A 27,992-nucleotide genomic window follows, 5' to 3' on the forward strand; every position below is an offset into this window, starting at 1 on the left:
GGGAACAAACCTACTTAGGCAGGCCTACTGGGAACAAACCTACTGAGGACAAAACTGCTGGGAACAAACCTACTGGGAACAAACTTACTGGGGACAAACTTACTGAGGACAGGCCTACTGGGAACAAACCTACTGGGAACAAACCTACTGGGAACAAACTTACTGGGGACAAACTTACTGGGGACAAACTTACTGAGGACAGGCCTACTGGGAACAAACCTACTGTGGACAAACCTGCTGGGGGCAAACCTACTTGGAACAGGCCTACTGGGGACAAACCTACTGGGGACAAACTTACTGGGGATAAACTTACTGAGGACAGGCTTACTGGGAACAAACCTACTGGGGACAAAACTGCTAGGGACAAACCTGCTGGGAACAAACCTACTGGGAACAGGCCTACTGGGGACAAACCCACTGGGGACAAACCTACTGAGGACAGGCCTACTGGGAACAAACCTACTGGGAACAAAACTGCTGGGAACAAACCTACTGTGGACAAACCTGCTGGGGGCAAACCGGCTGGGGGCAAACCTACTGGTAACAAGGTTGTTAGGAACAAACCTACTGGGCAAATCTACTGGGGACAAGTTACTGGGGCAAACTTTCTGGGGACAAACCTACTGAGGACAGGCCTACTGGGAATACATCTGATTGGAACACACCTACTGGGAACAATCCGGCTGGGATCCAGCAGGGGAATGGGGACTGATTGAACGGGATGAATGGCTTCCTATGTATCATAATAATTCTGTCTGTATGACTTTAATGATCCAGATGGGTTTTTACAGCAATGTTCATCATTACTGAAATAAGCTTTTATTCCACATTTGATGAACTGTATCTATATCACCTCACTGTCATAGTTGGATACATCTCCAGACTATTATTACCCAAATAACATTCCCACTGCGATGCTGCGCCTGACAATGGCAAATGTGAACTTTGCCTGTGGAATTGTGTGTCAGTTTTTGTGATGTAATGTGAATAACTCTCATGTTGTGCTTTCCCTTCACCTAGGTCGATGCACATGGAAACATCCTCTTGAGCACCTTGGAACTGAACGATGAAGTGCTGCCATCAGAGGTTGCCAGCAGCGTGAGTGATTCCCGCAATTCCGTCATGTCCTTTGACAGCTCTGGAATCCAGTTCCGCAGGGTAGGATCCAGGGATGGTTTAGGACTCAACACCACCAGAGAGCGCAACGTAGACCGTGAACTCGCCAAAAGCCGTCTGCGTCGCCGATCCTCCAAACTCAAGTTGAAGATCCCAAAGTTGACGGATGTTAGTGCAATTGACAAATGGTCAAGAGTCGTGTTCCCCATAACCTTTGGCTTCTTCAATGTCATCTACTGGCTATACTATGTGCACTGACAAGACAGAGAGAGAAAGAGAGGGGGACAGATGGACAGTCGCATGGTCATGTTAAACCAACTGCCATTCTTCACATGACCGGGACTTTGTACACATGTAAAAAAAAAGACGATAAGGAAATGTCTTCACGTTCATTGGGGATGTTCTCTCACCTTTCTATTTCCAGATATTTTGTTTCACCTGAAATCCAGACATTGCTCACTGACCTCCTAAAGTTATGCTGCATGAGTCTCATTTTAAACCTGTACAGATCACCAACTATACTGTAGAGAGCTTACATAGACTGCTGCATCCGGTTACAAACCACCACTTTGAATAACTGAACCCTCCTCATTGACAAAGCATGGTTGAGATGAAACATTGGATAGTGTGCAGGGAGCGTGAGGAGTTACTGCGGGGAGGGGGGGGGGGGGGGCGTATGGTTTAATGAATAAATATGAAGAAAAACAGCCCATAGATAATTATTCTGAAGAGTGGGTCTGGACAGTAAAGGTGAAGCAATATTTGCTCCTCTGGAATGTTCACTGGTAGCCTGGAGGAACAGCAGGCAGTCTGTACGGAGACAAAGTTGTAAGCCCATTGACAAGGAGTACTCGGTGAACTCACTGTGGACCAGGCAAACTCACCGTTGTGAACCACTGCCCTGGTCAAAATCACATCTTTCTCGACAATCCCGGAGGGCCCAAGGTCTGGTTAAGAGTCAGAGACAATCCCCATCCTCACCCCTTCATCCATTTCTTATCAGCAAGGACTGATGTTTGCTCGCTCCTCCTGTATTCTTCAACAATACCCCTCATCCACCTCCACCATCCCAGATACACACCTTCCTTTATCAGCTTTCCTGGGCACATTGCATAGCCCGGCACCCAGTGACCCACTCAGCCATTTGCATGCACCCATCTTTTCGGACTCCTCATTCGCACAGGTGAGTTAAATACCCTGAGCAAGAGGCCAACATTTCCTTTCATTATTCACCAAAAGATAACTTGTTATTTCCAACAGAAATTTTCCAAGATTCCTGGTCACTGTCATCTTGTAATCACATAGATTTAGCAGCACCACACTGAGGCTGAAATTACCCAGAATGTTTTCAGAATCTTGGTCTCTATCCCCTTGAGCTCTAGAGCGTGGGAATTATCTGATCAAGTGTTCAAAATAATAAATGTGGGGCGAGGGAGGGAAGGGGGGAGGGGGGATTGAGGGGTAATGGAGGAGGCGTTGAGTGGGGGGGGGGGGCATGAGGATGGTGGAGTTTGGGTGGAGACGCTGAGGGGTAGGGCAGGAACGGTGAGGGGAGGGGAGGTCATATGGTGAGGGGTGAGGGAAACGGGGGTGGGGAGGGATTGGGAGAGATCGTCAAGATAAGTGGCATTATCTTTCACCAGTAACACATTGAATCTGTATCAATAATAATCACAGTAAATGTTCATTGCCCTTATTGCCAAAAGTACAAAAAGACACTGATCATTTGCATATAACTGGCACTGACAGCTTTAACACTCCAACAACGTACCTGTAATGCACAGTAATCCTATAACCCATTGAAATTTACCTTCCAACTAGCCTCAATCCTATTCCTAGGTAACAGGCTTAGTCCTCCCATTTGTATGAAACAGACTTGATGAGCTGAATGACCTCCTCCTGTTCCCATGTAAAAGGCTCAAAGCTAAATGGCCTCCTCTTATTTTTGATGCTACTCTTTCAGGCCATGAAAAAACTTTCATATATATCAAGACCTCAGGATGCCACAAAGCTCATGAAGTACTTTCTAAGGACTCTATTGACAGTCAGCATGGCTTTGTGAGGGACAGGTCATGCCTCACAAGCCTCGTTGAATTCTTTGAGGATGTGACGAGACACATTGATGAAGGTTGGGCAGTGGATGTAGTGTATATGGATTTCATTAAGGCATTTGATAAGATTCCCCATGGTAGGTTCATTCAGAAAGTCAGGGGGCATGGGATACAGGGAAATTTGGCTGTCTGGATTCAGAATTGGCTGGCTGAAAGAAGATAGCGAGTGGTAGTGGATGGAAAGTATTCCGTCTGGAAGTCGGTGACCAATGGTGTCCCGCAGGGATCTGTTCTGGGACCTCTGCTCTTTGTGGTTTTTATAAATGACTTGGATGAGGAAGTGGAAGGGTGGGTTAGTAAGTTTGCTGATGACATAAAGGTTGGGGGAGTTGTAGATAGTGTTGAGGGCTGTTGCAGGTTACAACAGGACATTGACAGGATGCAGAGCTGGGCTGAGAAGTAGCAGATGGAGTTCAACCTAGATAAATGTGAAGTGATTAATTTTGGAAGGTTGCATTTGAATGCTGAATACAGGGTAAAAGACAGGATTCTTGGAAGTGTGGAGGAACAGAGAGATCTTGGGTTCCACATACATAGATCCCTCAAAGTTGCCACCCAGTTAAGAAGGCATATGGTATGTTGGCTTTCATTAACAGGGGCATTCGAGTTTAAGAGCCACGAGGTTTTGCTGCAGCTTTATAAAACCCTGGTTAGACCACATTTGGAATAGTGTGTCCAGTTCTGGTCACCTCATTATAGGAAGGATGTGGATGCTTTGGAGAGGGTGCAGAGATTTACTAGGATGCTGCCTGGACTGGAAGACACGTCTTATGAAGAAAGGTTGAGGGAGCTAGGGCTTTTCTCACTGGAGAGAAGGAAGAGAGGTGACTTGATAGAGGTGTACAAAGTGATGAGAGGCATGGATAGAGTGGATAGCCAGGGACTTTTCCCCAGGGTGGAAATGGCTGTCACAAGGGGCCATAATTTTAAGGTGATTGGAGGAGATGTCAGAGGTAGGGTCTTTACACAGAGAGTGGTGGGTGCGTGGAATGCACTGCCAGCAGAGGTGGTGGAGTCAGAGTCATTAGGGACATTTAAGCGACTCTTGGACAGACACATTGACAGCAGGAAATTGAAGGGGTGTAGGTTAGGTTGATCTTAGATTAGGATAAATGGTCAGCACAACATCATGGGCTGAAGGGCCTGTACTGTGCTGTTCTTTGATTATCTGTGCCTGAATGTGACTATTCCATTACACACCTGACTGCCTTTCACAATCTAGCCTCTATACATTTGAGGTAATCTAAAGCTGTGTTGCCCATGGCTTCACTCACACCAAGTCCCTTTTACCTGTCACTCCCATTCACACTGGCTCCCGGAAAAACATCATTCTCATTTTGAAATTATCATCCACCTTTTCAAAATCCTTCATGTCCTCACTCCCTCATCTTTGTAATCTCCAACAGCCACAAAACTACAATGTATCAACACTGATGCAGTTCTGGCCTCTAATGATCCCAACATTTATCGTTCCACCATTGATGGCCATGCCTTTATCTGTATCTGTCAATGTACTCTCTTTGAACAGAATGGAATATTTTCCCATGCTTTTTGGAAAGCTCTCTGAAATTAATTCCATCAATTTATTCTCAGTTAGTTTTCCAGTTTGGTTTCCCTGTCCTAGGAATGTTTGAAGGCAACAGTGTAGAAGGAGCTCTACCCTGTATCGAAAACTGTGCTATACCTGCCCTGAGAGCTTTTGATGGGGGCAGTGCAGAGGGAGCTTTACTCTGTGTCTAATCCCATGCTGTACCTGTCCTGGGAGTGTTTCATGGGGACAGTGTCGAGGAAGCTTTACTCCGTATCCAACCCTGTACTGTACCTGTCTTGGGACCCAAGATGCTTGAAATGGAAAATCTTTTGGTCACCAGCAATGACATTCCTCATATTGACTTGAATAGAAAATCCAAATTCCTCCCTCCCCCTCTGCTGCCAATCGATGTTGGTTGATGAGGATAATGCTGTTGTTGCGGTACATATGGACTTTCAGGAGGCATCCGATACAGTGCCCCACAACAGAATTGTGAGAAAAGTTAGAACCATGGCAGGTTGATAGAAAAAGTGAAGTCGTATGGGGTTCAGGGTGTACTAGCTAGATGGATAAAGAACAGGCTGGGTAACAGGAGACAGAGAGTAGTGGTGGAAGGGAGTGTCTCAAAATGGAGAAGGGTGACTAGTGGTGTTCCACAGGGATCCGTGCTCGGACCACTGTTGTTTGTGATCTACATAAATGATCTGGACGAAGGTATAGGTGGTCTGATTAGCAAGTTTGCAGATGATACTAAGATTGGTGGAGTTGCAGATAGCGAGGACTGTCAGAGAATACAACAAAATATAGATAGATTGCAGAGTTGGGCAGAGAAATGGCAGATGGAGTTCAATCCAGGCAAATGCGAGGTGATGCATTTTGGAGGATCAAATTCAAGAGCGGACTATATGGTCAATGGAAGGGTCCTGGGGAAAATTGATGTAAGAGAGATCTGGGAATTCAGGTCCATTGTACCCTGAAGGTGGCAACGCAGGTTGATAGAGTGGTTAAGAAGGCATACAGCATGCTTGCCTTCATTGGACGGGGTATTGAGTACAAGAGTCGGCAGGTCATGTTACAGTTGTACAGGACTTTGGTTAGGCCACATTTGGAATACTGCGTGCAGTTCTGGTCGCCACATTACCAGAAGGATGTGGATGCTTTGGAGAGGGTGCAGAGGAGGTTATAGAACATAGAACATAGAACATAGAACACTACAGCGCAGTACGGGCCCTTCGGCCCTCGATGTTGCGCCGACCTGTGAAACCATCTGAAGCCTATCTGACCTACACTATTCCATTTTCATACATATGTCTATCCAGTGACCACTTAAATGCCCTTAAAGTTGGCGAGTCTACTACTGTTGTAGGCAGGGCGTTCCACACCCCTACTACTCTCTGAGTAAAGAAACTGCCTCTGACATCTGTCCTATATCTCTCACCCCTCAATTTAAAGCTATGTCCCCTCGTGTTGGTCATCACCATCCGAGGAAAAAGACTCTCACTGTCCACCCTATCTAACCCTCTGACTATCTTATATGTCTCTATTAAGTCACCTCTCAGCCTTCTCCTCTCTAACGAAAACAACCTCAATTCCCTGAGCCTTTCCTGGTTCACCAGGATGTTGCCTGGTATGGAGGGTGCTAGCTATGAAGAAAGGTTGAGTAGATTAGGATTGTTTTCATTGGAAAGACGGAGGTTTAGGGGGGACCTGATTGAGGTCTACAAAATTGTGAGAGGTATGGACAGGGTGGATAGCAACAAGCTTTTTCCAAGAGTGGGGGTGTCAGTTACAAGGGAGGTCACGATTTCAAGGTGAGAGGGCGAAAGTTTAAGGGAGATGTGCGTGCAAAGTTTTTTACGCAGAGGGTGGTGGGTGCCTGGAACGCTTTACCAGCGGAGGTGGTAGAGGCGGGCACGATAGCATCATTTAAGAGGCATCTAGGCAGGTATATGAACGGGCAGGAACAGAGGGAAGTAGGTCTTGGAAAATAGGAGACAGGTTTTAGATAAAGGATCTGGAACGGCGCAGGCTGGGAGGGCCGAAGGTCCTGTTCCTGTGCGGTAACTTTCTTTGTTCTTTGTTCATGGAATAAAAGGGACAGTAGCAATGTAGATACAAAATATTCTGAATAATAGGAAGCGGGGAGTATTCGTCAATGGTTATTCTTTCGGGTTGGAGGAAAGGTTGTTGTGATGTTCCATTAGTATTGGGTCAGTATTGGGATCCTTGCCTTTCCTGATGTATATTAATAATCTAGTGCTGGAGTGCAGGGAAAATTTCAAAAGTTTGCACATGACTCAAAACTTGGGAGGTGTAAATTGTGAGGACAGTGTAGAATTTTAAAAGGACATAGACCTGTTGATGGAGTGGGCAGATCGGTGGCAGATGAAGTTCAATGCGGTGAAGGGTGATGTGATGCATTTTGGTAGGAAGAATATGGGGACAATGTAAAATAAGGGGTAAATTATTAAAGGTACGCAGGAACAGGTGGACCTGGGCGTAGATCATTGAAGGCGGCTGAACAGGTGGTGAGCAGTTAAGTATATAGTATTCTGGGACTTAATAATAGGGGCATAGAGTACAAGAGCAGAGGTTATGCTGAACTTAGACAATACAATAGTTAGACCTCAGCTGTAATATTGTATACAGTTCTGGGATGTGAATGCATTGGAGTGCGGAAGAGGTTCACAAGAATGTTCCCAGGAATGAGAAAACTCAGTTTTGACGATCGATTGGAGAGGTTAGGTCTGTTCTCTTTGGAGGGAAGAAGGCTAAGAGGATATTTGTTAGAGATTGTCAAAATCATGAGGGGGTTGAACAGAATAGACAGGTTTGCGCTTGTACAAGGATCAAGAACGAGAGGGCAGCGGTTTAAATTGATTTGCAAAATAAGCCAATGTGATGTCAGAAAAATCTTATTCACGAGTGGTTAGAGTCTGGAATGCACTGCCTGAAAGTGTGGTCGAAGCAGGTTCAATTGAGACATTTAAGAGGTAATAGCTGATTGCTTAAACAATTTGCAGGGGTTTGAGGAAAAGGAAGGAGAATGGCACTAAATTATGATCCATGTTTGGAGAGCTGCTGCATACAAGATGGGCCAAATGGCCTCCATCAGCAATGTAACAATTCTGTGAAAAGCATTTTCAGATTCTGCATTGTTAGTAAAGGAATTGAACACGCATGAGGAATGTGGTTTCTGAGGATGGCAGAGGAATTAATTTTCCAATGACTGTCCAGTGTGGTCCTTCCTTCATTGATGGGATCAGCAGTGACCCGAGAGGAGTTTGATTTCCATCTGCAGCCCTAACTCAGTTTGCGGAAAACACTGTCAGTGTCCCTGGGTTAGAAAACCTTTTCTTCAAAGTAAATTAATCATAGATTCCCACAGTACAAGGACTATTCAGCTCGTCATTTTGGTTTCAAATTGATTTCTGTGGTTGGCTCTAGTGGAGCGCCATGGTTGCACAGTGGTTAGCACTGTTTCACAGTTCCAGAGATCTGGGTTTGATCCCGACCTTGGGTGAATGTGTGTAGTTTGCAGATTTTCCCCGCGTCTGCGTGTTTCCTCTGGGTGCTCCCGTTTCCTCCCAGGCCAAAGATGTGGTTAGGTTATGGATTAGTTATGCTAAATTGCCCCTTACGGGGGTGGGGAGGTTACAAGTTTGCAAGTATAGGCAGGGGATTAGGCCTGGGTGGGGTGGTCTATCGAAGGGTCAGTGCAGACTCGATGGGCAGAATGCCCACCTTCCGCACTGCAGGGATTCTATGATTCTAGAGCTGTCCCATTAATCCCACAACCCTGCTCTATCCCCACGGCCCAACAAATTTGCTCTTCCAAACACATCTCCAATTCCCTTTTGCTGTAATCTGTTTTGACCATTTTCTTTGAGGTATGAACATGTCCACACTCCTAATTTAAACAGTTCTTAATTGAAAAGATGTGATGCAGGAGTTTTTCAGGAGTTGAGGTTTGGAGTTTGTATCTTGGCACCTGTCGATCAAAGGACACAAGTCCATTGAGATTGAACATTTCTTCCCTGTGAAGGAATAAAACCCTGTTCTTTGTTTAAATAAAGAGCTGAGCTGCTTCCCTCACCCCTTAGACCAGATGACAGACTTTGTTTCACTCAAAATGCAGCGTGACCCTGAGAAACTGGAAGTAGAGAACCGAAGGAAAGAATGGAACATATGTAACACTGAAACAGTGCGCAATTAGCCCTGTAGAAATCAGAGTGATCGAGGCTTGTGAAAGTCCTGGATTTAAATTGATTTCTGTGGTTGGTTGTTCTAGGCTGGTACAATTACACTCAAGTACCCACAAGAAAGTAGCGAGCCTTTCACTAAAACCATTGCAGTCTAGGTTGTGAAGGTGCTCTCACATGTGGGGGAATTTTTCATTACTAAAGTATACCAGCAAGTCTTGGAGATGTGCACTGTATTTAATCCAACATGATCAGTCGATCAAATGGACAGTGCTGCAGGCTGTGATGTGCACTGAAATAACCCATGTGGCATGGTGTGTCGGGCACAGGTCAGGGCTGCAGAAACAGGGTGCGGGGAGGGGACAGGGGCGGACATTTGATGTTGATGTATAGCATGGCTTTCCTTCCTGGGTGAATGGAGCCATTAACTGGTTATAATAAATGAGTTACTGCCTCAAATAAAAGTGAAGAAATAATGCTCTGCAAAACATATTGATGGCTTGCTAATATTTCAGCATTAATTTGAGCATTTGTTACAGGCTAACCCGATACAGGGGTGTAGTGACCACACGTTCGCCCCTCCGCTCTTAATCAAACCACCTGAGGAACCGGTTAAACATGACGACAATGAAACACAGTCTGAAGGACCATTTCCATCACTTCAAATGAATCAAAAATTCCCGATGACAAGTTAAATGACTTTTCCAATTCAGTGCTTTATTCAAATGGTGATCTGTATTAATTGTCAGGGTTTAAGATAGTTACTTATTCACACCTACAAGATATACTCACGAGTTTATGATGTTTTTCCTGAAAATGAATGTCAGTACAAGTGGAATCAATGTTCCACCATACTCCTGGAATTATCACTCTTCCAGGTTGTTTCTGCTTTTCTCAAAGTATTTACCAGTAGTGACCCGGCTAAGTGTAACTTAAAAACAGATTGTACGGTCACGTAAAGACTTTGAAAAAAAAATACCCCATGTTTGCCCTCTCATGATATCACCAGGAATTTCCAGGATTCTTTTATATATAATGCTCTTTCCAGGATTTGTAGAAAATCTCGTAGTTTTAGAAAAGATCTAGGACGCTGAATGGAATGGAGTTCTAATCACAGCTGTTTTTGAAAGCACACAAGTTACAGTCCCACAAAATTACAAAACTGGGGTGCTCAATCTGACATTTCCCTCCAGGTAGATAAGTAGTAGCTAAGGCGTTCAATAGTCTCTTTGCTTCGTAAGATTATCCATGAGAGCATTGTGAATTCTGCAGCTGAGGCTTGCATCTTGGGGATGATTAGAATATAAGTGACCCGATGATTTTCCCAAGCAGCACATCCCTCCTCAAATCAGGAATGAGAATGGCGGTGACAAATGGCAGAAGAGACGGAGACCAGGAGTGAGACTGATGGGATGATGTTCGAGTAAGGGAGAGGAGGAAGAGGGTGGCACAGTGGCTAGCACTGCTACATCACAGCGCCAGGGACCCGGGTTCGATTCCTCGGATGACTGGGTGGACTTTGCACATTCTCCGTGTCTGGGTGGGTTTCCTCCTGAATTACCCAAAATGTGTAGGTTAAGTGGATTGGTCATGCTAAATTGTCACTTATAATAATAATAATAACTTATTGACACAAGTAGGCTTCAATGAGGTTACTGTGAAAAGCCCCTAGTCGCCACATTCCGGCGCCTGTTCGGGGCGGCTGGTACGGGAATTGAACATATGCTGCTGGTCTTGTTCTGAATTACAAGCCAGTTTAGGGTCAGTGGGGTTATGGGGGTAGTAAGGTACACTCACGATGGGCCAAATGGCCTCTAGTGTGTAGGGATTATACAAATTTCTGAAATGTGTTCAGGAGAACTTCTTTGGTTACCATTTCCCAGCTGAACTAGGAGGGACACATTGCAGGAATGGGTGCTGGGAAATGAGGTGGATCAAATGTCTGTGGGTAAGAATGATCATTAGATTAGCAAAGGATAGGGCAGTATGGTGGTGCAGTGGTTAGTGCTATTGTCTCACGGCGCTGAGGTTCCAGGTTCGATCCCAGATCTGGGTCACTGTCCATGTGGAGTTTGCACATTCTCCGTGTTTGTGTGGGTTTTGCCCCCACAACCCAAAAGATGTGCAGGGTAGGTGGATTGGCCGTGCTAAATTGCCCCTGAATAAATTTATAATAGCAATGGAAAAAACCAAGAAACAACCTAAATTACAACTTCTAAATTGGCGAGTGCTACATTCAATTGGATGAGATGGGATGTAACCAGGGAGTTTTATAGAACCAAAGACCAACAGGAAAAATTGACAGAAAAATGAATGGTGCTTTAGATACACACTAAATACTCTCCAACCTTGGCAAAAGTAGGAGAAACAACGCTACTTGGAGACAGAGAATATGAGGAAGCATGGTGCATGCAAGGTGAATTCTTTAAACGAGAATCAATCCAAACATTGAGAGGGGAATTAAAGAAAGTGAAGAGGGAAGTGAAAAACGGAATAGAGAGAACATAAAGAATAGTTAACATAAAATAATCTTCTATTGCCAAGTAAATAGATGGGATGGGACACAGGTGGCAATATATGCTAAACAAGGCAAGAATAAGGGCGACATTGTGGTTAGCACTGCTGCCTCACAGCACCAAGGACCCAGATTCGATTTTGGGTAACTTGTGTGGGGTTTGAACTTTTTTCCCATGTCTGCATTGGTTTCCTCCAGGTGTTCCAGTTTCCTCCCACAGTCCAGAGATATGCAGGCTAGGTGGATTTTCCATGCTCAATGTGCAGGGTTACGGTAATATGGTCAGCCTGGGTAGGGTGCTCTTTCAGACGGTGGATACGGACTCGATTGGCCAAATGGCCTCCTTCTGCATGTAAGAATATTTGTGTATTTCCTTTGTTCCCATTTATTTTATTATTTGTTTGGTCCATGGACCCGAAGCAGAAAACTCAAATTTGAAACAAACTGCTTGCCAGGACACAGTGTTCCCAGGTTTTGTATTTTGGAAGGGAGAAGGCAGATTCTTTGGCAGAGTGGATATTTGGAGGAGGGTGGGGGGGGGGGGGGGGGTTGTTGGGTTACTGGTATAGGGTGGATACGTGACTTGAGTAGGGTGATCATTGCTCGGCACAACATCGAGGGCCGAAGGGCCTGTTCTGTGCTGTACTGTTCTATGTTCTATTGTTCAGAAAGCAGCAAATACCTGGTACATACTTTGCTGTGAACCTGAAAAGACTGAGTCTGTAGAGAAAGTAGATATCCTTGCTAGAGAAAACCATCGCAAGCCTAGAAAGAAGTAGTACCACCAAAACAAAAGCACGATCGCATTGTGGATAGCACAATCGCTTCACAGCTCCAGGGTCCCAGGTTCGATTCCGGCTTGGGTCAATGTCTGTGCGGAGTCTGCACATCCTCCCCTTGTGTGCGTGGGTTTCCTCCGGGTGCTCCGGTTTCTTCCCACAGTCCAAAGATGTGCAGGTTAGGTGGATTTGCCATGATAAATTGCCCTTAGTGTCCAAAATTGCCCTTAGTGTTGGGTGGGGTTGCTGGGTTATGGGGATAGTGTGGAGGTGTTTTTGGGTAGGGTACTCTTTCCAGGAGCCGGTGCAGACTCGATGGGCCGACTGGCCTCCTTCTGCACTGTAAATTCTATGTAAAAGCCTGAACGTCAGAAAAAAATTGACTGGATGTTATCTCGGTGCATCAAGGATCCTTATTCTTTCATTTTTATTAATATTTTTGTTCTCTTTGCACCACCCTTTCACTTCGGTGTTGTTTGTTTGTGTGTAGAGAGTGGGGCGGGTTAGATAGGGGTGGAGGGGTTGGAAAGGGGCAGCAGATAGTCAGTTACATTTCGGTCCTTTTAATTATAATACTGTACATAGTAAAAAGTTACTGGTGTTTAAAGGATACAAATCTGATGACTGTAGTTTATTGGGCTCAACCAAGGACCTTGGGTATTTTAAATAAATCTCATTTATCTTACCCCTGTTGCGACTCAGGGACAAGAATTGACCGCGCAAAAGCCCAGGGTGTCATGAAATGCTTTATGAATTCTATGAATATTTAATGGGTACTATTATCAGTATTCAAGAGGAGGAATCGTTCAATTCAGAAGAAGTGGAGATAGTAGAGGTAATGGACGAGATAAAATTTGATAAGCAGAATGTATTGGAAAGACTTAGTGAAGCATGATTTGATGGCTTGCCCCACTGCTAAGTGGAAAACTAATTGAGATGAGTAAGAAGTCTTACATGTTAAAGTCTAACATGTTTGTTTCGAATCACTAGCTTTCAGAGCACAGCTCCTTCCTCAGGTGAAGATGAAGCTGAGCTGAAATACAGAAAAATGCTAATGGAATTGGGAATGTGATGGATGTTGGCTGTATGGACTTTAAGAAAATCTTTGACGCCAAGTGCCGCATAAAAGGCTGGTTAAGAAATCATGGAAGAGGAGTTTGTGTCAGCTGGAATAAAAATTTGATTTAAGGACACAATAGAGTCCCGAAACTAAGGACGTAAGGTGGTAGAAAGTAGTGCTCACCCAAGGGTCAGAACCAAGACCACTGCTTATATGAAATATAAAAAAAGATTGGATATTGATGGATGGCATTTAACATAGAAGTAGTGTGAGATAATGCTTAATGGCAGAAGAAGCAAATATGGTCTTAATGGTAGAAAATGGTTTTGACTTGGAATTCACTGTCTAGGAGGGTGACGGGTAGATCATCAACGATTTCAAAGGGAAATTGGATGGGCACTTGAGCAAAATAAAGTTGCAGAATTTTGGGAATCGAGGAACTGCTTTGCAGAGACACAGCAGGAACTCAATGGGCTGAGTATCATTCTGACCGATACCAGGATTTCCCTCGGACCGTTGATTTCAGCACATCTACAGTTGTTTCATGCAAAAGTCAATCAGTTTTAAAATACACACTTGATATGAAACCCTTAGTCTTGCAGCTATTGAGCAATATGGGATTCTTTATTGAAAACTAATTGAAAAAGAGAAAGATACAGGTTCATGGTGCAATTCAAATTTCAGCCGAATTCAGTCAAACGTAATTCTGCAGTTCCTCTCTTGTTCTCTCCGTCGCATTTCAAATTGTTTTGAGACATCCTCCACTTTCTTCTGCAGCAAGACTGAGGGAAAGCAAAACGATTATTATTGTTTTATAATGCTTCTGTGAAGCGAGCATCTTTGGGTGTTTTATGTTAAAGTACATCAATTCAAGTTGTTTTAATAGGCTCTTGACATTAGTACAAGTGACCATTCTCCCACTGGAGCTTACACAGTGGATCTTGACTGAATATTGAACCTCGGGGCGAGGCATCTGATTGTTTCTGACAGCAGCCATTGCAGGGCAATGCGATGTGGAAATCCGGGAATTCTTACCACCCCAGGAATGTTGAGGACAATTGCAGCATCTCAGCTATTACTAGGCTGAAGTCGGCAAACCCTGCTTGACACTGGATCAGTGTGCGCCTGTGCTCACTGGGCACCAGCAGATGCCAGCTAGCTCTGACTGGGAAAATCAAAGATATTCTCTGGGGAATTGTCAAACCTGCAGGCACTTTATAAATGGAAATCAAATCAAAATTACCCACCTGTTCTAATTGAGGGAAAACTAAAATCATCCCCTGCACCGACCCCATTCCATACCCAAAGATGGTGGTATTGTGGGTAATCAGATCTTAGGCTAATACCATACACGACAGCGGCTGTGAATACCTCAGATTAGTGAGGACATGACTGCAGTAATAAAGACTCACATTTAGATAGAACACCAGCTCAGTCCATCTCAAGGTGTTTTACAACCAATTAAATACTCTTGAAATGTAGTTTTGCATTGTAGGAAATGCAGCAACCAATGTATGCACAGGAAGCTCCCCCACATACCAACAAAATGGTGACCAGAGAATCCATTGATGCAGATGTGGATTGAGCAATATGTATTGTCAGTGTCAGAACTGACTGGGCTCTTCGAAATCTTTCACATCCACCCAAGATCTCAGATTGAGATCTCATTTTGGATTTGCTCACAGTCATGTGCACTGAGGTACTGAAAAGTATTTTTCTGCGAGCAGCTCAAACAGATCATTTAGTACATTAAAAGAAAATACATAATAGGGAACACGAGGTACACAATATAAATGCATAGACACCGGCTGGCAATGCAGAAGCATGCAGGAGTGAACGATGGGCTGGATTCCAAGTTTGGGAGACTATGTTCACCGCCAAAGCGGAATTGCACCAGTTCACCAGTTTACGATCTCCTTGTGGTTGTAAAGCGGCACGCAACTCCATATTCCTTGCCATGCAAATATATGCGTGGCGTGGAATACGAGGGATTCCTGCTAACGGGGCGTCACCTTGAGCAGGTGGCCTGATAGCAAGGTCCAGCAGACGTGTTCTCCCCCCCCCCCCCCCCCCCACTGGGACCCCTGAAATAGGGAGACCCCCCACCACCCCACTGGGATGCCTGTAATAGGGTGACCCCCCCCCCCCCCCCCCACAACTGGGACCCCTGTAATAGGGAGCTCCCCCTTACTGGGAAACCTGTAATAGGGAAACCGTCCGTCCCCCACCTCATTGGGACTCCTGTAATAGGGAACCAACGCTCCCCCCCTCCCCCACAGGGACCCCTGTAATAGGGCGATCTCCCCAGGTGTTCACTGCCAGGTCCACCAAGTCAGGCTCACTATTGCTCAAACCTCAAGTGATCCGCGCCCAGGTGGTTCCCAGCCACAAGGATCGGCAAATCAAAGAAGGCCGGAGCATAGGACACCAGGCCCCCCGCTAAAAGGATCATTAAGACCCATTTGCATTTATTTACATTCCCCCACCGGTATGCATCACAGACCTCGTTAGTGCTGCCAGTGGGGGGGGGGGGGGGGGGGGGGGGGAGAGGAAATAAGCACATCGCCATTTTCCCCAATGCCCAATTTCTGTCCCATCAGGGAACACGTTCTAATTATCCCATGATGGAGAATCCCACCCAACATCTCCAATTGTGTAGCACTCCCGGAGTATCACACTTTCAGAGACTTGAATGCTAGTCACTAGCTCAGTGATTACAGTCCAACAGGGTGCTTCACAGGAAACTTTGTCAATGGGAGAATTTAAAAATCAAAGAGTTAAACTAAAAACAAAGGTCAGGAGCACATTCAGGTCTGTGCATCACTTGCAGCTCTTAAAAGGGCTTCTTTCTCTTTTGAATATCCAGTCTTTGAAGCCTCTTTAAAGATATCCTAAAGAAAGCTGTAATGAGTACCTGAGCTCTGGTCAATCCACTGCAGAGAATCCATGTGTGCATTGAGAATCTTGCAAATCTGTTGCAGCTGAAACAGAAGGAGGTCAGTGAGAGGTTAATATGATTATTTAATAAAGGTTATCACCCATTCAAAAATATGGGTAGCAGGTGTCTAAATACACCTTTATTTGCCTGGGCGAATGGCAGCAGACAATAGTGCTGAGCAGCAGCAGAATCAAGATGCTGAAGATGGTCAGTATAGGAACTCGCCAGTTCACTTTGTGCTGCATATCAAAGAACAATGAACAAAGAAAATTACAGCCTGGAACAGGCCCTTCGGCCCTCCCAGCCTGCGCCGATCCAGATCCTTTATCTAAACCTGTCTCCTATTTTCCAAGGTCTACTTCCCTCTGTTCCCACCCATTCATATACCTGTCTAGATGCGTCTTAAATGATGCTATCGTGCCCGCCTCTACCACCTCCGCTGGTAAAGCGTTCCAGGCACCCACCACCCTCTGCGTAAAAAACTTTCCACGCACATCTCCCTTAAACTTTCCCCCTCACGGGGCAGCACGGTGGCACAGTGGTTAGCATTGCTGCCTACGGCGCTGAGGACCCGGGTTCGAATCCCGGCCCTGGGTCACTGTTCGTGTGGAGTTTGCACATTCTCCCCGTGTCTGCGTGGGTTTCGCCCCCACAACCCAAAAGATGTGCAGGTTAGGTGAATTGGCCACACTAAATTGCCCCTTAATTGGAAAAAATAATTGGGTACTCTAAATTTATTAAAAAAAAAAAAAACTTTCCCCCTCACACCTTGAAATCGTGACCCCTTGTAACTGACACCCCCACTCTTGGGAAAAGCTTGTTGCTATCCACCCTGTCCATACCTCTCATAATTTTGTAGACCTCAATCAGGTCCCCCCTCAACCTCCGTCTTTCCAACAAAAACAATCCTAATCTACTCAACCTTTCTTCATAGCTAGCACCCTCCATACCAGGCAACATCCTGGTGAACCTCCTCTGCACCCTCTCCAAGGCATCCACATCCTTCTGGTAATGTGGCGACCAGAACTGCACGCAGTATTCCAAATGTGGCCGAACCAAAGTCCTATACAACTGTAACATGACCTGCCGACTCTTGTACTCAATACCCCGTCCGATGAAGGCAAGCATGCTGTTGGCATTCTTGACCACTCTATCAACCTGCGTTGCCACCTTCAGGGTACAATGGACCTGAACTCCCAGATCTCTCTGCACATCAATTTTCCCCAAGACCCTTCCATTGACCATATAGTCCGCTCTTGAATTTGATCTTCCAAAATGCATCACCTCGCATTTGCCTGGATTGAACTCCATCTGCCATTTCTCTGCCCAACTCTCCAATCTATCTATATTTTGTAGAGGAGAGCGACTCAATGAGGATTGTTTTATTCTGCAAACCACCCAAATTAAAACTGGAAACGTGTCATTTAAAGAACAGGTTCTGTTTTGAGGGGAATCTGTGTGGTTGCAATATTGATTTCAAAATAGTTAGTTGCCAGGACGCGTCAGAGCAGTGTCTACAAATCCAATGACACTTGATATTCACGTCAGCACCACTTCTGCAGTAATCCTGAAACCACAAGGATACACAGTGCCCGCCACGTTAGTTCTAGTATTCAGACATGGTCTTCACATTATATCAGTGATCTGGATTCTAGAATCTCAATGGCACCAAGTCCAGGGGAAGGTTGCTTAATGCAGAGGATGACAACATTAAAATGCAAGGCCAGTATCTGTTGCCCATCCCTAATAATTTTGCTGGCCTATTTCAGAGGAGAGTTCAAAATACGGAGCTTGCAGAATTGGCAAATAAATTCTAAATGCTTCAGTGTGAAGTGTTAACATTTCACTAATATGAAATATGAACATGGAGGTTACAGGTATTCAAGTGGGTAGAGGAGCAGACACCCAGATCATCAGGTAATAATCCAGGGAACTACAGGCCAGTGAGCCTTATGTCAGTGGTAGCGAAATTACTGGAGAGAATTCTTTGAGACAGGATCTACTCCCATTTGGAAGCAAATGGACATATTAGCAAGAGGCAGCACGGTTTTGTGAAGGGGAGGTCGTGTCTCACTAACTTGATAAGAGTTTTTCAAGGAGGTCACAAAGATGATTGATGCAGGTAGATGTTGTCTATATGGACTTCAGTAAGGTCTTTGACAAGGTCCCTCATGGCAGACTGGTACAAAAGGTGAAGTCACACTGGATCAGGGGTGAGCTGGCAAGATGGATACAGAACTGGCTAGGTCATAGAAGATGTGGAGATGCCGGTGTTGGACTGGGATGAGCACAGTAAGAAGTCTTACAACACCAGGTTAAAGTCCAACAGGTTTGTTCAAACACTAGCTTTCGGAGCGCAGCTCCTTCCTCAGGTGAATGAAGAGGTGTGTTCCAGAAACATATATATAGACTAATTCAATGATGCCAGACAATGCTTAGAATGCAAGCATTTGCAGGTAATTAAGTCTTTACAGATCCAGAGATATGGGGTAACCACAGGTTAAAGAGGTGTGAATTGTCTCAAGCCAGGACAGTTGGTAGGATTTTGCAAGCCCAGGCCAGACGGTGGTGGATGAATGTAATGCGACATGAATCCCAGGTCCCGGTTGAGGCCGCACTCATGTGCGGAATTTGGTTGTAAGTTTCTGCTCGGCGATTCGGAATTGTCGCGCGCCCTGAAGGCCGCCTTGGAGAACACTTTCCCGAAGCTCAGAGGCTGAATGCCCTTGACTGCTGAAGTGTTCCCCGACTGGAAGGGAACATTCCTGCCTGGTGATTGTCGCGCGATGTCCATTCATTCGTTGTCGCAGTGTCTGCATGGTCTCGCCAATGTAGCACGCTTCGGGACATCCTTTCCTGCAGCGTATGAGGTAGACAACGTTGGCAGAGTCGCACGAATATGTACCGCGTATCTGGTGGGTGATGTTCTCACGTGTAATGGTGGTATCCATGTCGATGATCTGGCACGTCTTGCAGAGATTGCCATGGCAGGGTTGTGTGGTGTGTCATGGTCGCTGTTCTGAAGGCTGGGTAGTTTGCTGCACACAATGGTTTGTTTGAGGTTGTGCGGTTGTTTGAAGGCAAGTAGTGGGGGTGTGGGGATGATTTTGGCAAGATGTTGATATTCATCGATGAAGTGTTGAAGGCTGCGAAGAAGATGTCGTAGTTTCTCCGCTCTGGGAAAATACTGGCCAACCAGTACGTCAGAGAAGGCAGAGAGCAGCAATGGAAGGGTGCTTTTCTAATTGGAGGGCTGTGACTAGTGGTGTTCCACAGGGATCAGTGCTGGGACCTTTGCTGTTCGTAGTATATATAAATGATTTGGAGTAAAATGTAACTGGTCTGATTAGCAGACGACACAAAGGTTGGTGGAATTGCGGATAGCGATGAGGACTATCAGAGGATACAGCAAGATACAGCGGAGAGATGGCAGATGGAGTTTAATATAGGCAAATGTGAGGTAATGCATTTTGGAATGTCTCATACAGGTAGGGAATATACAGTGAATGGTCGAACCCTCAAGAGTATTGACAGTCAGACAGATCTAGGTTTACAGGTCCACAAGTCACTGAAAGGGGCAACAGAGGTGGAGAAGGTAGTCAGGAAGGCATACGGCATGCTTGCCTTCATTGGCTGGGTATGGAGTACAAAAATTGGCAAGTCATGTTGCAGCTGTATAGAACCTTAGTTCGGCCACACTTGGAGTATAGCGTTCAATTCTGGTCACCACACTACCAGAAGGATGTGGAGGTTTTAGAGGAGGGTGCAGAAGAGATTTATCAGGATGTTTCCTGGTCTGGAGGGCATTAGCTATGAGGAGAGATTGAATAAACTCGGTTTGTTCTCACTGGAACGACGGAGGTTGAGGGGCGACCTGATGGAGGTCTACAAAATTATGAGGGGCATAGATCGAATAAATAGTCACAGGCTTTTTCCCCCAGAGTAGAAGGGTCAATTACAAGGGGGCATAGGTTTAAGGTGCGAGGGGCAAAGTTTAGAGGAGATGTACGAGGCAATTTAAAAAACATTTTTTTTTTACACAAAGGGTAGAGAGTGCCTGGAACTCGCTGCTGGAGGTGGTGGTGGAAGCAGGGATGATAGTGATGTTTGAGGGGCAGCTTGACAAATACATGAATAGGATGGGAATAGAGGGATACGGACCCCGGAAGTGTAGAAGATTTTAGTTTAGACGGGCAGCATGGTCGGCACAGGCTTGGAGGGCTGAAGGGCCTGTTCCTGTGCTGTATTTTTCTTTGTTCTAATGGCACAGGTCAATCAGGTGATGAGAAAACAGCAAACAAAGCAGCGGGGGCACAACTAACACACCACACTAACATACAACATCCAGTTCCGGTCACCACACCAACATACAACATCCAGTTCCGGTCACCACACCAACATACAACATCCAGTTCCAGTCACCACACCAACATACAACATCCAGTTCCGGTCACCACACCAACATACAACATCCAGTTCTGGTCACCACACTAACATACAACATCCAGTGCTGGTCACCACACCAACATACAACATCCAGTTCCGGTCACCACACCAACATACAACATCCAGTTCCGGTCACCACACCAACATACAACATCCAGTTCCGGTCACCACACCAACATACAACATCCAGTTCTGGTCACCACATTAACATACAACATCCAGTGCTGGTCACCACATTAACATACAACATCCAGTTCTGGTCACCACACTGCATCCAATTCTGGTCACCACACTGTAACATACAACATCCAGTTCTGGTCACCACACTAACATACAACATCCAGTTCTGGTCACCACACTAACATACAACATCCAGTGCTGGTCACCACATTAACACACAACATCCAGTTCTGGTCACCACACTAACATACAACATCCAGTTCTGGTCACCACACTGCATCCAATTCTGGTCACCACACTGTAACATACAACATCCAGTTCTGGTCACCACACTAACATACAACATCCAGTTCTGGTCACCACACTAATATATTGCATCCACCTTACATGACCACACACCACACTAAAACTGCATCCAATTTAGGTGACCACACTGCTGAAAGGATGTGAGGGCTTTCGAAAGGGCGCAGAGGAGATTTAGCACAATGGTTCCAGGGAAGGGGGCGTGTGCTTATGGTTGGGAAGCTAGAATGAATATTCTTTGCTCCAATGAGAATGAGGGGAGATTTGATGGAGGTGATCAAGATGATGATAAGATTGGAGAAGGATTTTTAAAATTCTTTCACGTAATGTTTCCTATGAGACCAGCTTTGTTGCCACTCCCTAATTGCTAAATGAGAGAGAGAGAGAGAGAGAGAGAGAATGGGAGAATGAACTTTCTACAGAGTGGGAATTATCTGGTACTCGCTGCCCAGAGGAGAGTGGAAGCTGAAACAATCAATTGTTTTAAAAGGGAAATCGGATGGACACTTAAAAGAAAAAAACTTGCAGTTACATAGACTGAGTGGGGAGTGGAGCTGACTGAATTGCTTTGTGGAGAGCCTGCAGACATGATGGGTTGAATGACCTCCTTTTGTCATTAAAGACTACCGACTTCAAATCAGAAATGGATTAGAGTCACTGGAATGAATAGAACTAAAAAATTGTACCAATTGGGTGAGATTAAGCAGGCTGTGGTTCATTTTTCTACAATAAAGAGAAGATAAGGGGGGGACTCGATAGAGATCTTTGATAAGGGCTTGATTGGGTACACATAGAAATATTTCCACTTGAGGGCAAGCCTCTAAAAAGGAGTGATAAATAAGCTGGTGATTAATAAATCAAATAGGGAATGCAAGAGAAGTATCCTTAGAGAAAAGTTGATATAAACAACTGGCTATAAACATTTAAGGAGGAACCAGAAAAAACATGGAAGATAAAGAATAGGAGGACATTCTGTTTCATATCAGATGAACCAAGAGAATGATCTCCAATGAATGAAATATCCATTTGGAGTTGGGCTGAATAGCTTTATTCTGGTAATTTATATGAAGGAGTTTGTAATGATGGCAGATAGACCATAGCTTGCCCATGGTGATGCTGTGAATGGGCCAGCTCACACCTCTAACATTATATACACACAGCTGCGTCCCATATCATCAAACAGTTCCAGGTGATAAGCTTGCAAACAATTCGATGGACTGAAAGGTCTCCTATACATTACCAAATCAATATCGACCGACACTAACTATATCCACTTACAGGATCGCTGACCTCTGAGGAGCCACTGGTGGTGTTCAGATGTTGGATAATTTCCTTCAGATCCTGGGCCATTCTCTTCAGTTGAGCATCAATATTCTCCGCCAATTTATAACTAGACAGCAACACAGAACAGAATGGCAGTTTATCTGTCTTTCCTTAGTTGGGAACAGGGAGAATTCTATCCTGTGGATTCTAGAAGAGGACAGCAGGGATCGGGAGCATCTAGCATGTTGAGCTCAATTCTGACATCCTGACATTGTCCCACCATCAGTCGAGAACAGAGCCCACGAAATGAACTAGGAACTTTCCTGCAACACGGTCATAGCTGTGACTATGTAGAAATGGCTCTGCAGTCACCCCACCGTACCCAGATTCACCACAAATGCGTCACTACTAGAAGTATCTGAGCACCTTGTTGGTTTGAATCCCAATTACCTTGCTACCAGTTCCATGAGATTTCCACCTTGCTTATCAGATCTCTGATTTGTCTGGGATGGCCTTGCTTATCCCCTCTACACCAGCACACTCAATACTTCTGATCAGGTACAAATTAAATATCCATCTTCTATTTCAATTTATTTTTAAAAATAGGAATCATGGAGTTAAAAATGTTCTGGAATTCAATGTTCTTGAGTTATGGAAAGTATTCGGACATGGGAAATAAGGGCAGCGTCTTCAGTGCCGATTAGAAACCCTGCCACAAAATAACCGACACAGCCTCGATCCTCTGTCACTTCTTCACACACTTCAGAAATTTAAAATCCCACTTTAATTCAAAAGGGAGCTTCCAAATACTCGCGCCTCTCCATCATTGAAAACCACCTCCCATCCTCACTATTGCTTCAGTCCATCTGCTGCTCACAATTTCAACAAATATTTTCTCTTCCTCGCTTATTTGATGATTTCCTTCTCCAATATCGCCCTGTGTAAACCTGCTTACCAACAAGTGCACACTGACACTTGCTGGGTTGTACACCCACAATCCTTCAAATATAAAATTCTCATTCTGGTGATGAAGTAACTCCATGCATGGATTCACCCGTCCACACCTATTCTGCTATTCTGGGAGTGTTTGATGGGGACAGTGTAGCAGGGCTTTACTGTGCATCTAATCCTGTGCTGAACCTGCCCTGGGAGTGTTTGATGAGGACAGTGTAAGGGGAGCTATACTCTGTAGCTAACCCCATGCTGCACCTGTCCTGGGAGTGTTTGACAGGAATAGTGTAGAATACAAGGCCCTGGATACAAGTGCCCAACACTCACGTGTGTTCCCGTTCTTCGTCTGCATGCTGTAGGTAAATGGTGCCATGTTGATCCCTGACAGATTGTTCCAGTGGGACCAGCAGGTCTTCCAGTTCCTTCTGCTGTGACAAGATGAAGTCAAGCTCTTGATCCAGTCTACCAGAGAGATATGTTCACATGAAATAAGTTCCATACTTTCAAATTTAAAATACCAGGGATAAACGTCTCTCTCTTCTGTTTACATCCAAAAATTGAAATAGATTCTAATAGACAAATCATCCAAATGCAGTCATTACTGTAATAATGTCCTACCTGTCTCCCTGTTATTGGGTGAAATTCACCTCTATTATTTACAGAAGCAGCAGCAGTACAATGCAGCTGATGGAAAAGTTCAGCCACACACAAACACAGGTCAAAAACAGAATGCAGCAGTAGATAGAACAACAGAATCTGAAGCTCTGGCTTAAATGGTTGACAAATTCGATTGCACAAAATAAATGTTCTAAATTAAAATTAATTCACAAGATCTGGCTGTCGAATACAAGGCCATTTCAGACGGCAGTTTAGAGTCAACCGCATTGCTGAGGGGTCCAGAGTTACAGTTTCTACCACTGTATGAAAATGTGGTAGGTTAATTGTCACCGTTACTGAAGCTAGCTTTCCTCAAGTCATTTTAATTTCCCCAGCTGCCGCAGCAGGAGTTGAACTCGTGTCTCTGCATCATGGTGGGGAATTCAGAGCTGAACATCAAGGAGAGATAGTTAGATTTTCCCTTGTTGGAAACGGTCATTGCCTTGAGTGGTGCCGATGTTAACTTACTAATCGTCAGCCTGAATGCTGTCCTGATGTATGCGCGCACTGGCTACTTCAGTACCCGAGGAGCTGCAAGTGGTACTGGACACTACAATCATCAGCATAGATCCCCACTTCTAACCATCTGCTGGAGGGAGGATGATTTATGAAGCAGGTCATTACCTTGAGGAATTCCTGCAACAATGTCTTAGGACTGACAATATTGGCCTTCAACAACCATCCTTTGTGCTCTGTGCAATGAGAGATCTACCCCAATTCCCAGTGGCTTCAACGTTAATTTTGCTCTTTGATACCACACACGGTCAAATCATATCTTGATGCCAAGTGAGTTACTCACAACTCAACTCCTGAATGTAACTTGTCTATATTTAGACTAAGGCTGCTCGGAGGTCAGATTCAGAGCGGTTCATGGAGAATCCTAGTTTATAGTTGTCTACGTGATGCTTCATAATGCCACCAATGACATTTTTGTTCACCCTGCAGACCATGGAGAGTAGACAGTTTGGCTGTAACATTGAACTATCTTGGGAGCAGGGGATGAGGGACACAACCTTTGTCAAAGTCATTGTGAAGAGAGGGAACTATGTAACACGGACCTACCTTGTGGAACTGCAGAGTTCAGTCTGTAATTTTACCATCTATAAGCAGCAGCACATAAAAGAGGTCCAGATTGAATACCTGGCCCATCTATACTGTTTCCACTGGAATTTCTGGATCATTGTCTACAAGACTGATTCATCTCTGCATGTCCATCGCCTTGTGTGAAGTCAACTCCACTGGAAAAGTGAATTATACAGTCATACAGTATTGGTTTTCAACCTGCCAACATCTGTGAAGGAGTACCTCACTGAACTTTGATTCTGGACACATAGGAAATAAATTCTTTCTCTGTAGTCTTTTGCCTGCTGATCTTTCTTTTGTCTGCCCCGTTTTACTTTATGAGTTTTGGGGGCTACGTTGCGACCCTCCCCCCACATATTCAGTGTGCGCAAATAAACTAACCCTTTTAATTTACTCTATTACGAATTTGCTATGGGCTATTAATAAAAATTGGATCAAATTGGATCTCAAAATACTTATAAAGCAAATCAAAAATCACATCTCTGTTTAAAGATTGCAAAAGGAAGCCTGTTTAAATTAATCCCGCTCCGGGGCACGGGTAGCACAGTGAAGGGCATAGTTACTTCACAGCGCCAGGGTCCAAGGTTCGATTCCCTGCTGGGTCACTGTCTGTGCGGACTCTGCATGTTCGCCCTGTGTCGGTGTGGGTTTCCTCCGGGTGCTCCAGTTTCCTCCCACAGTCCAGAGATATGCAGTTTAGGTGGATTTTCCATTCTAAATTGCCCTTAGTGTACAAAAAGGTTAGGTGGGATTATTGGGTTACGGGGCTAGGGTGGAGGTGTGGGTTTAGGTAGGGTGCGCTTTCCAAGGGCCGGTGAGGACTCGTTGGGCCGAATGGCCTCCTACCGCACTGTAGATTCTATGATTCTAACTGTAACAGCACAAGGACACTCGAGCAATGGTTCCCGCTGGTCTGTCATGTTCGTGAATCCACTGGTCTCTGAATCAGAGACCCTGACCAAAAAATCCAAGAAACGGTGTCTAGTACACTGATCTAGAAAACTCTAAGAATTTGACCTCTGAAGGACAGAGTAAAATAATGAAAAGTTACGAAAAGCACTGGAAATTAAAAAGCAGTTTTTATTGTAGATGTTCAAATAAATTGCAGATGTTCAAATCATAATCTCTTTTGGTTCAGGAATACTCAGCACAGACTCAATTTTCCAAGGTGTCTCCATTATTCAACGAAGGCTCTGTTTACTGCAATGTAAAAGATCTTTTAGCATGAAGAGGAGCAGGCAATTCTTCCAATGTCTTGACCGGCACTCAATTCTCAATATGATAACAGGACTAGTAATGACAAGGTTCATGGGTTCAAATACCACCATTTAGGCCAATGGAATTAAAATTGAATACATTTGGAATTGAATCTGAGTTTCAGTAATGGTGACTTGAAACCATCATCAATTCTCATTTTAAGAGTCCATTGAGTTCACTAATGTTCTTTAGGAAAGGAAATCTTCCATCCTTAGTTGGTCTGGCCTACGTGTGACTCCACAGCCAAGAGGTTGATTCTTAACTGCCCTCTAAAATGACTGAGTAAGACATTCAGTTCAAGGGCAATTAGAGATATGCAAAATATGCTGGCCTCATCAGCAATGCCCACACCCCATGAAAAAATAGAAGATTCTCTATCTTATTTGTGGGGTCTTATAACATAGCTGCTGACCACTGGAACAGCTGTATTAATGAACAGAACAGCATTCTAACATAATGGTCAACAACAATGGAACATCAAGATATTCTAAGGGCAAGAGGAATACAGAATCCCCAACATGACATCAAAATGACAACAGTGAAAAGATTTACCTCTTCTGATCCAGCTTCACTTTCTCTGCTTCCCGGTGCAAAGCGGTGATCTAAGAAGAAGGCAACAGAGGCGTGTTGGGTGGAAGACATTCAACATTTACCCCTGACCCACTCAGAGTAACCCTTAGCAGGAAGTCAATTAATATCTTGTGGCTGCAGTCGACTCCCACTCTTTCAACTAGGAACATAGTAAATCTTCTAGTCAGGACCAAGGTGGTACACGAGAAAAGATGCCAGATAGAGTTCACGGAGTTCAACAATTTCAGATTGTCAACTCTCTTCTCCAACTTCACCCCATTTTAATTTCTATCAATATATTTTCTATTCGAGCAGCACGGTAGCGCAGTGGTAATAGTGCTGCCTCACGGCGCCAAGGTCCCAGGTTCGATCCCGGCTCTGGGTCACTGTCCATGTGGAGTTTGCACATTCTTCCCGTGCTTGCGTGGGTTTTACCCCCACAACCAAGATGTGCAGACTAGGTGGATTAGCCACGTTAAATTGCCCCTTAATTGGAAAAAAAAATAATTGGGTACTCTACATTTATAAAAAAAAAATTATTTTCCATTCTTTAAGCAAGTCGTTTTTCTATCTCCACCGTCTCTCCTTTCTGCACCCTACTTAATAATAATAATAATCTTTATTAGTGTCACAAGTAAGCCTACATTAACACCACTGTGAAAATCCCTAGTCGTCACACTCTAGCCTGTCCGGGTACACTGAGGGAGAATTCAGAATGTCCAATTCACCGAACAGCACGTCTTTCTGGGCTTGTGGGAGGAAACTGGAGCACCCAGAGGAAACTCATGCAGATACGGGGAGAACGTGCAGACTCCGCACAGACAGTGACCCAAGCAGGAATCGAACCCGGGTCCCTGGCGCCGTGAAGCAACAGTGCTAACCACTGTGCTACCGTGTTGCCACCACCAAAGAGACACATGATGTACTTAATTGCTAACTGGTTAGCTATATCATTAACCTTAACTACCATCGCTAGCAAAAGCCTAACAATTGAAATTATTTAAGAGGCTGCAAGGTGGGGTGAAGGGGT

The 27,992-nt window shown here is 44.8% G+C and overlaps 2 protein-coding genes across 5 annotated transcripts in view; one reads left to right on the forward strand and one right to left on the reverse strand.

The window, feature by feature from the left end:
• Positions 1-1,757, forward strand: part of LOC119952305 (gamma-aminobutyric acid receptor subunit beta-4-like) — a 272,368-nt gene extending 270,611 nt beyond the window's left edge. For all 3 annotated transcript variants that reach the window (XM_038775950.1, XM_038775952.1, XM_038775951.1), the window contains one exon: positions 1,021-1,757. In XM_038775950.1, the coding sequence (XP_038631878.1) occupies positions 1,021-1,374 (354 nt within the window). In that variant the 3' untranslated portion in view covers positions 1,375-1,757. The remainder of the gene's footprint in view (positions 1-1,020) is intronic.
• A 12,153-nt stretch (positions 1,758-13,910) lies between these two features.
• nup62l (nucleoporin 62 like) overlaps positions 13,911-27,992 on the reverse strand; it is a 93,849-nt gene continuing 79,767 nt past the window's right edge. For both annotated transcript variants that reach the window (XM_038774584.1, XM_038774583.1), the window contains 5 exons: positions 26,945-26,994; positions 23,723-23,857; positions 22,460-22,571; positions 16,229-16,295; positions 13,911-14,096 (listed from right to left, as the gene is read on the reverse strand). In XM_038774584.1, the coding sequence (XP_038630512.1) occupies positions 14,005-14,096; positions 16,229-16,295; positions 22,460-22,571; positions 23,723-23,857; positions 26,945-26,994 (456 nt within the window). In that variant the 3' untranslated portion in view covers positions 13,911-14,004. The remainder of the gene's footprint in view (positions 14,097-16,228; positions 16,296-22,459; positions 22,572-23,722; positions 23,858-26,944; positions 26,995-27,992) is intronic.

Source organism: Scyliorhinus canicula, chromosome 17 (assembly GCF_902713615.1).
Source record: "Scyliorhinus canicula chromosome 17, sScyCan1.1, whole genome shotgun sequence".
In the NCBI taxonomy this organism is placed as follows: Eukaryota; Metazoa; Chordata; class Chondrichthyes; order Carcharhiniformes; family Scyliorhinidae; genus Scyliorhinus; species Scyliorhinus canicula.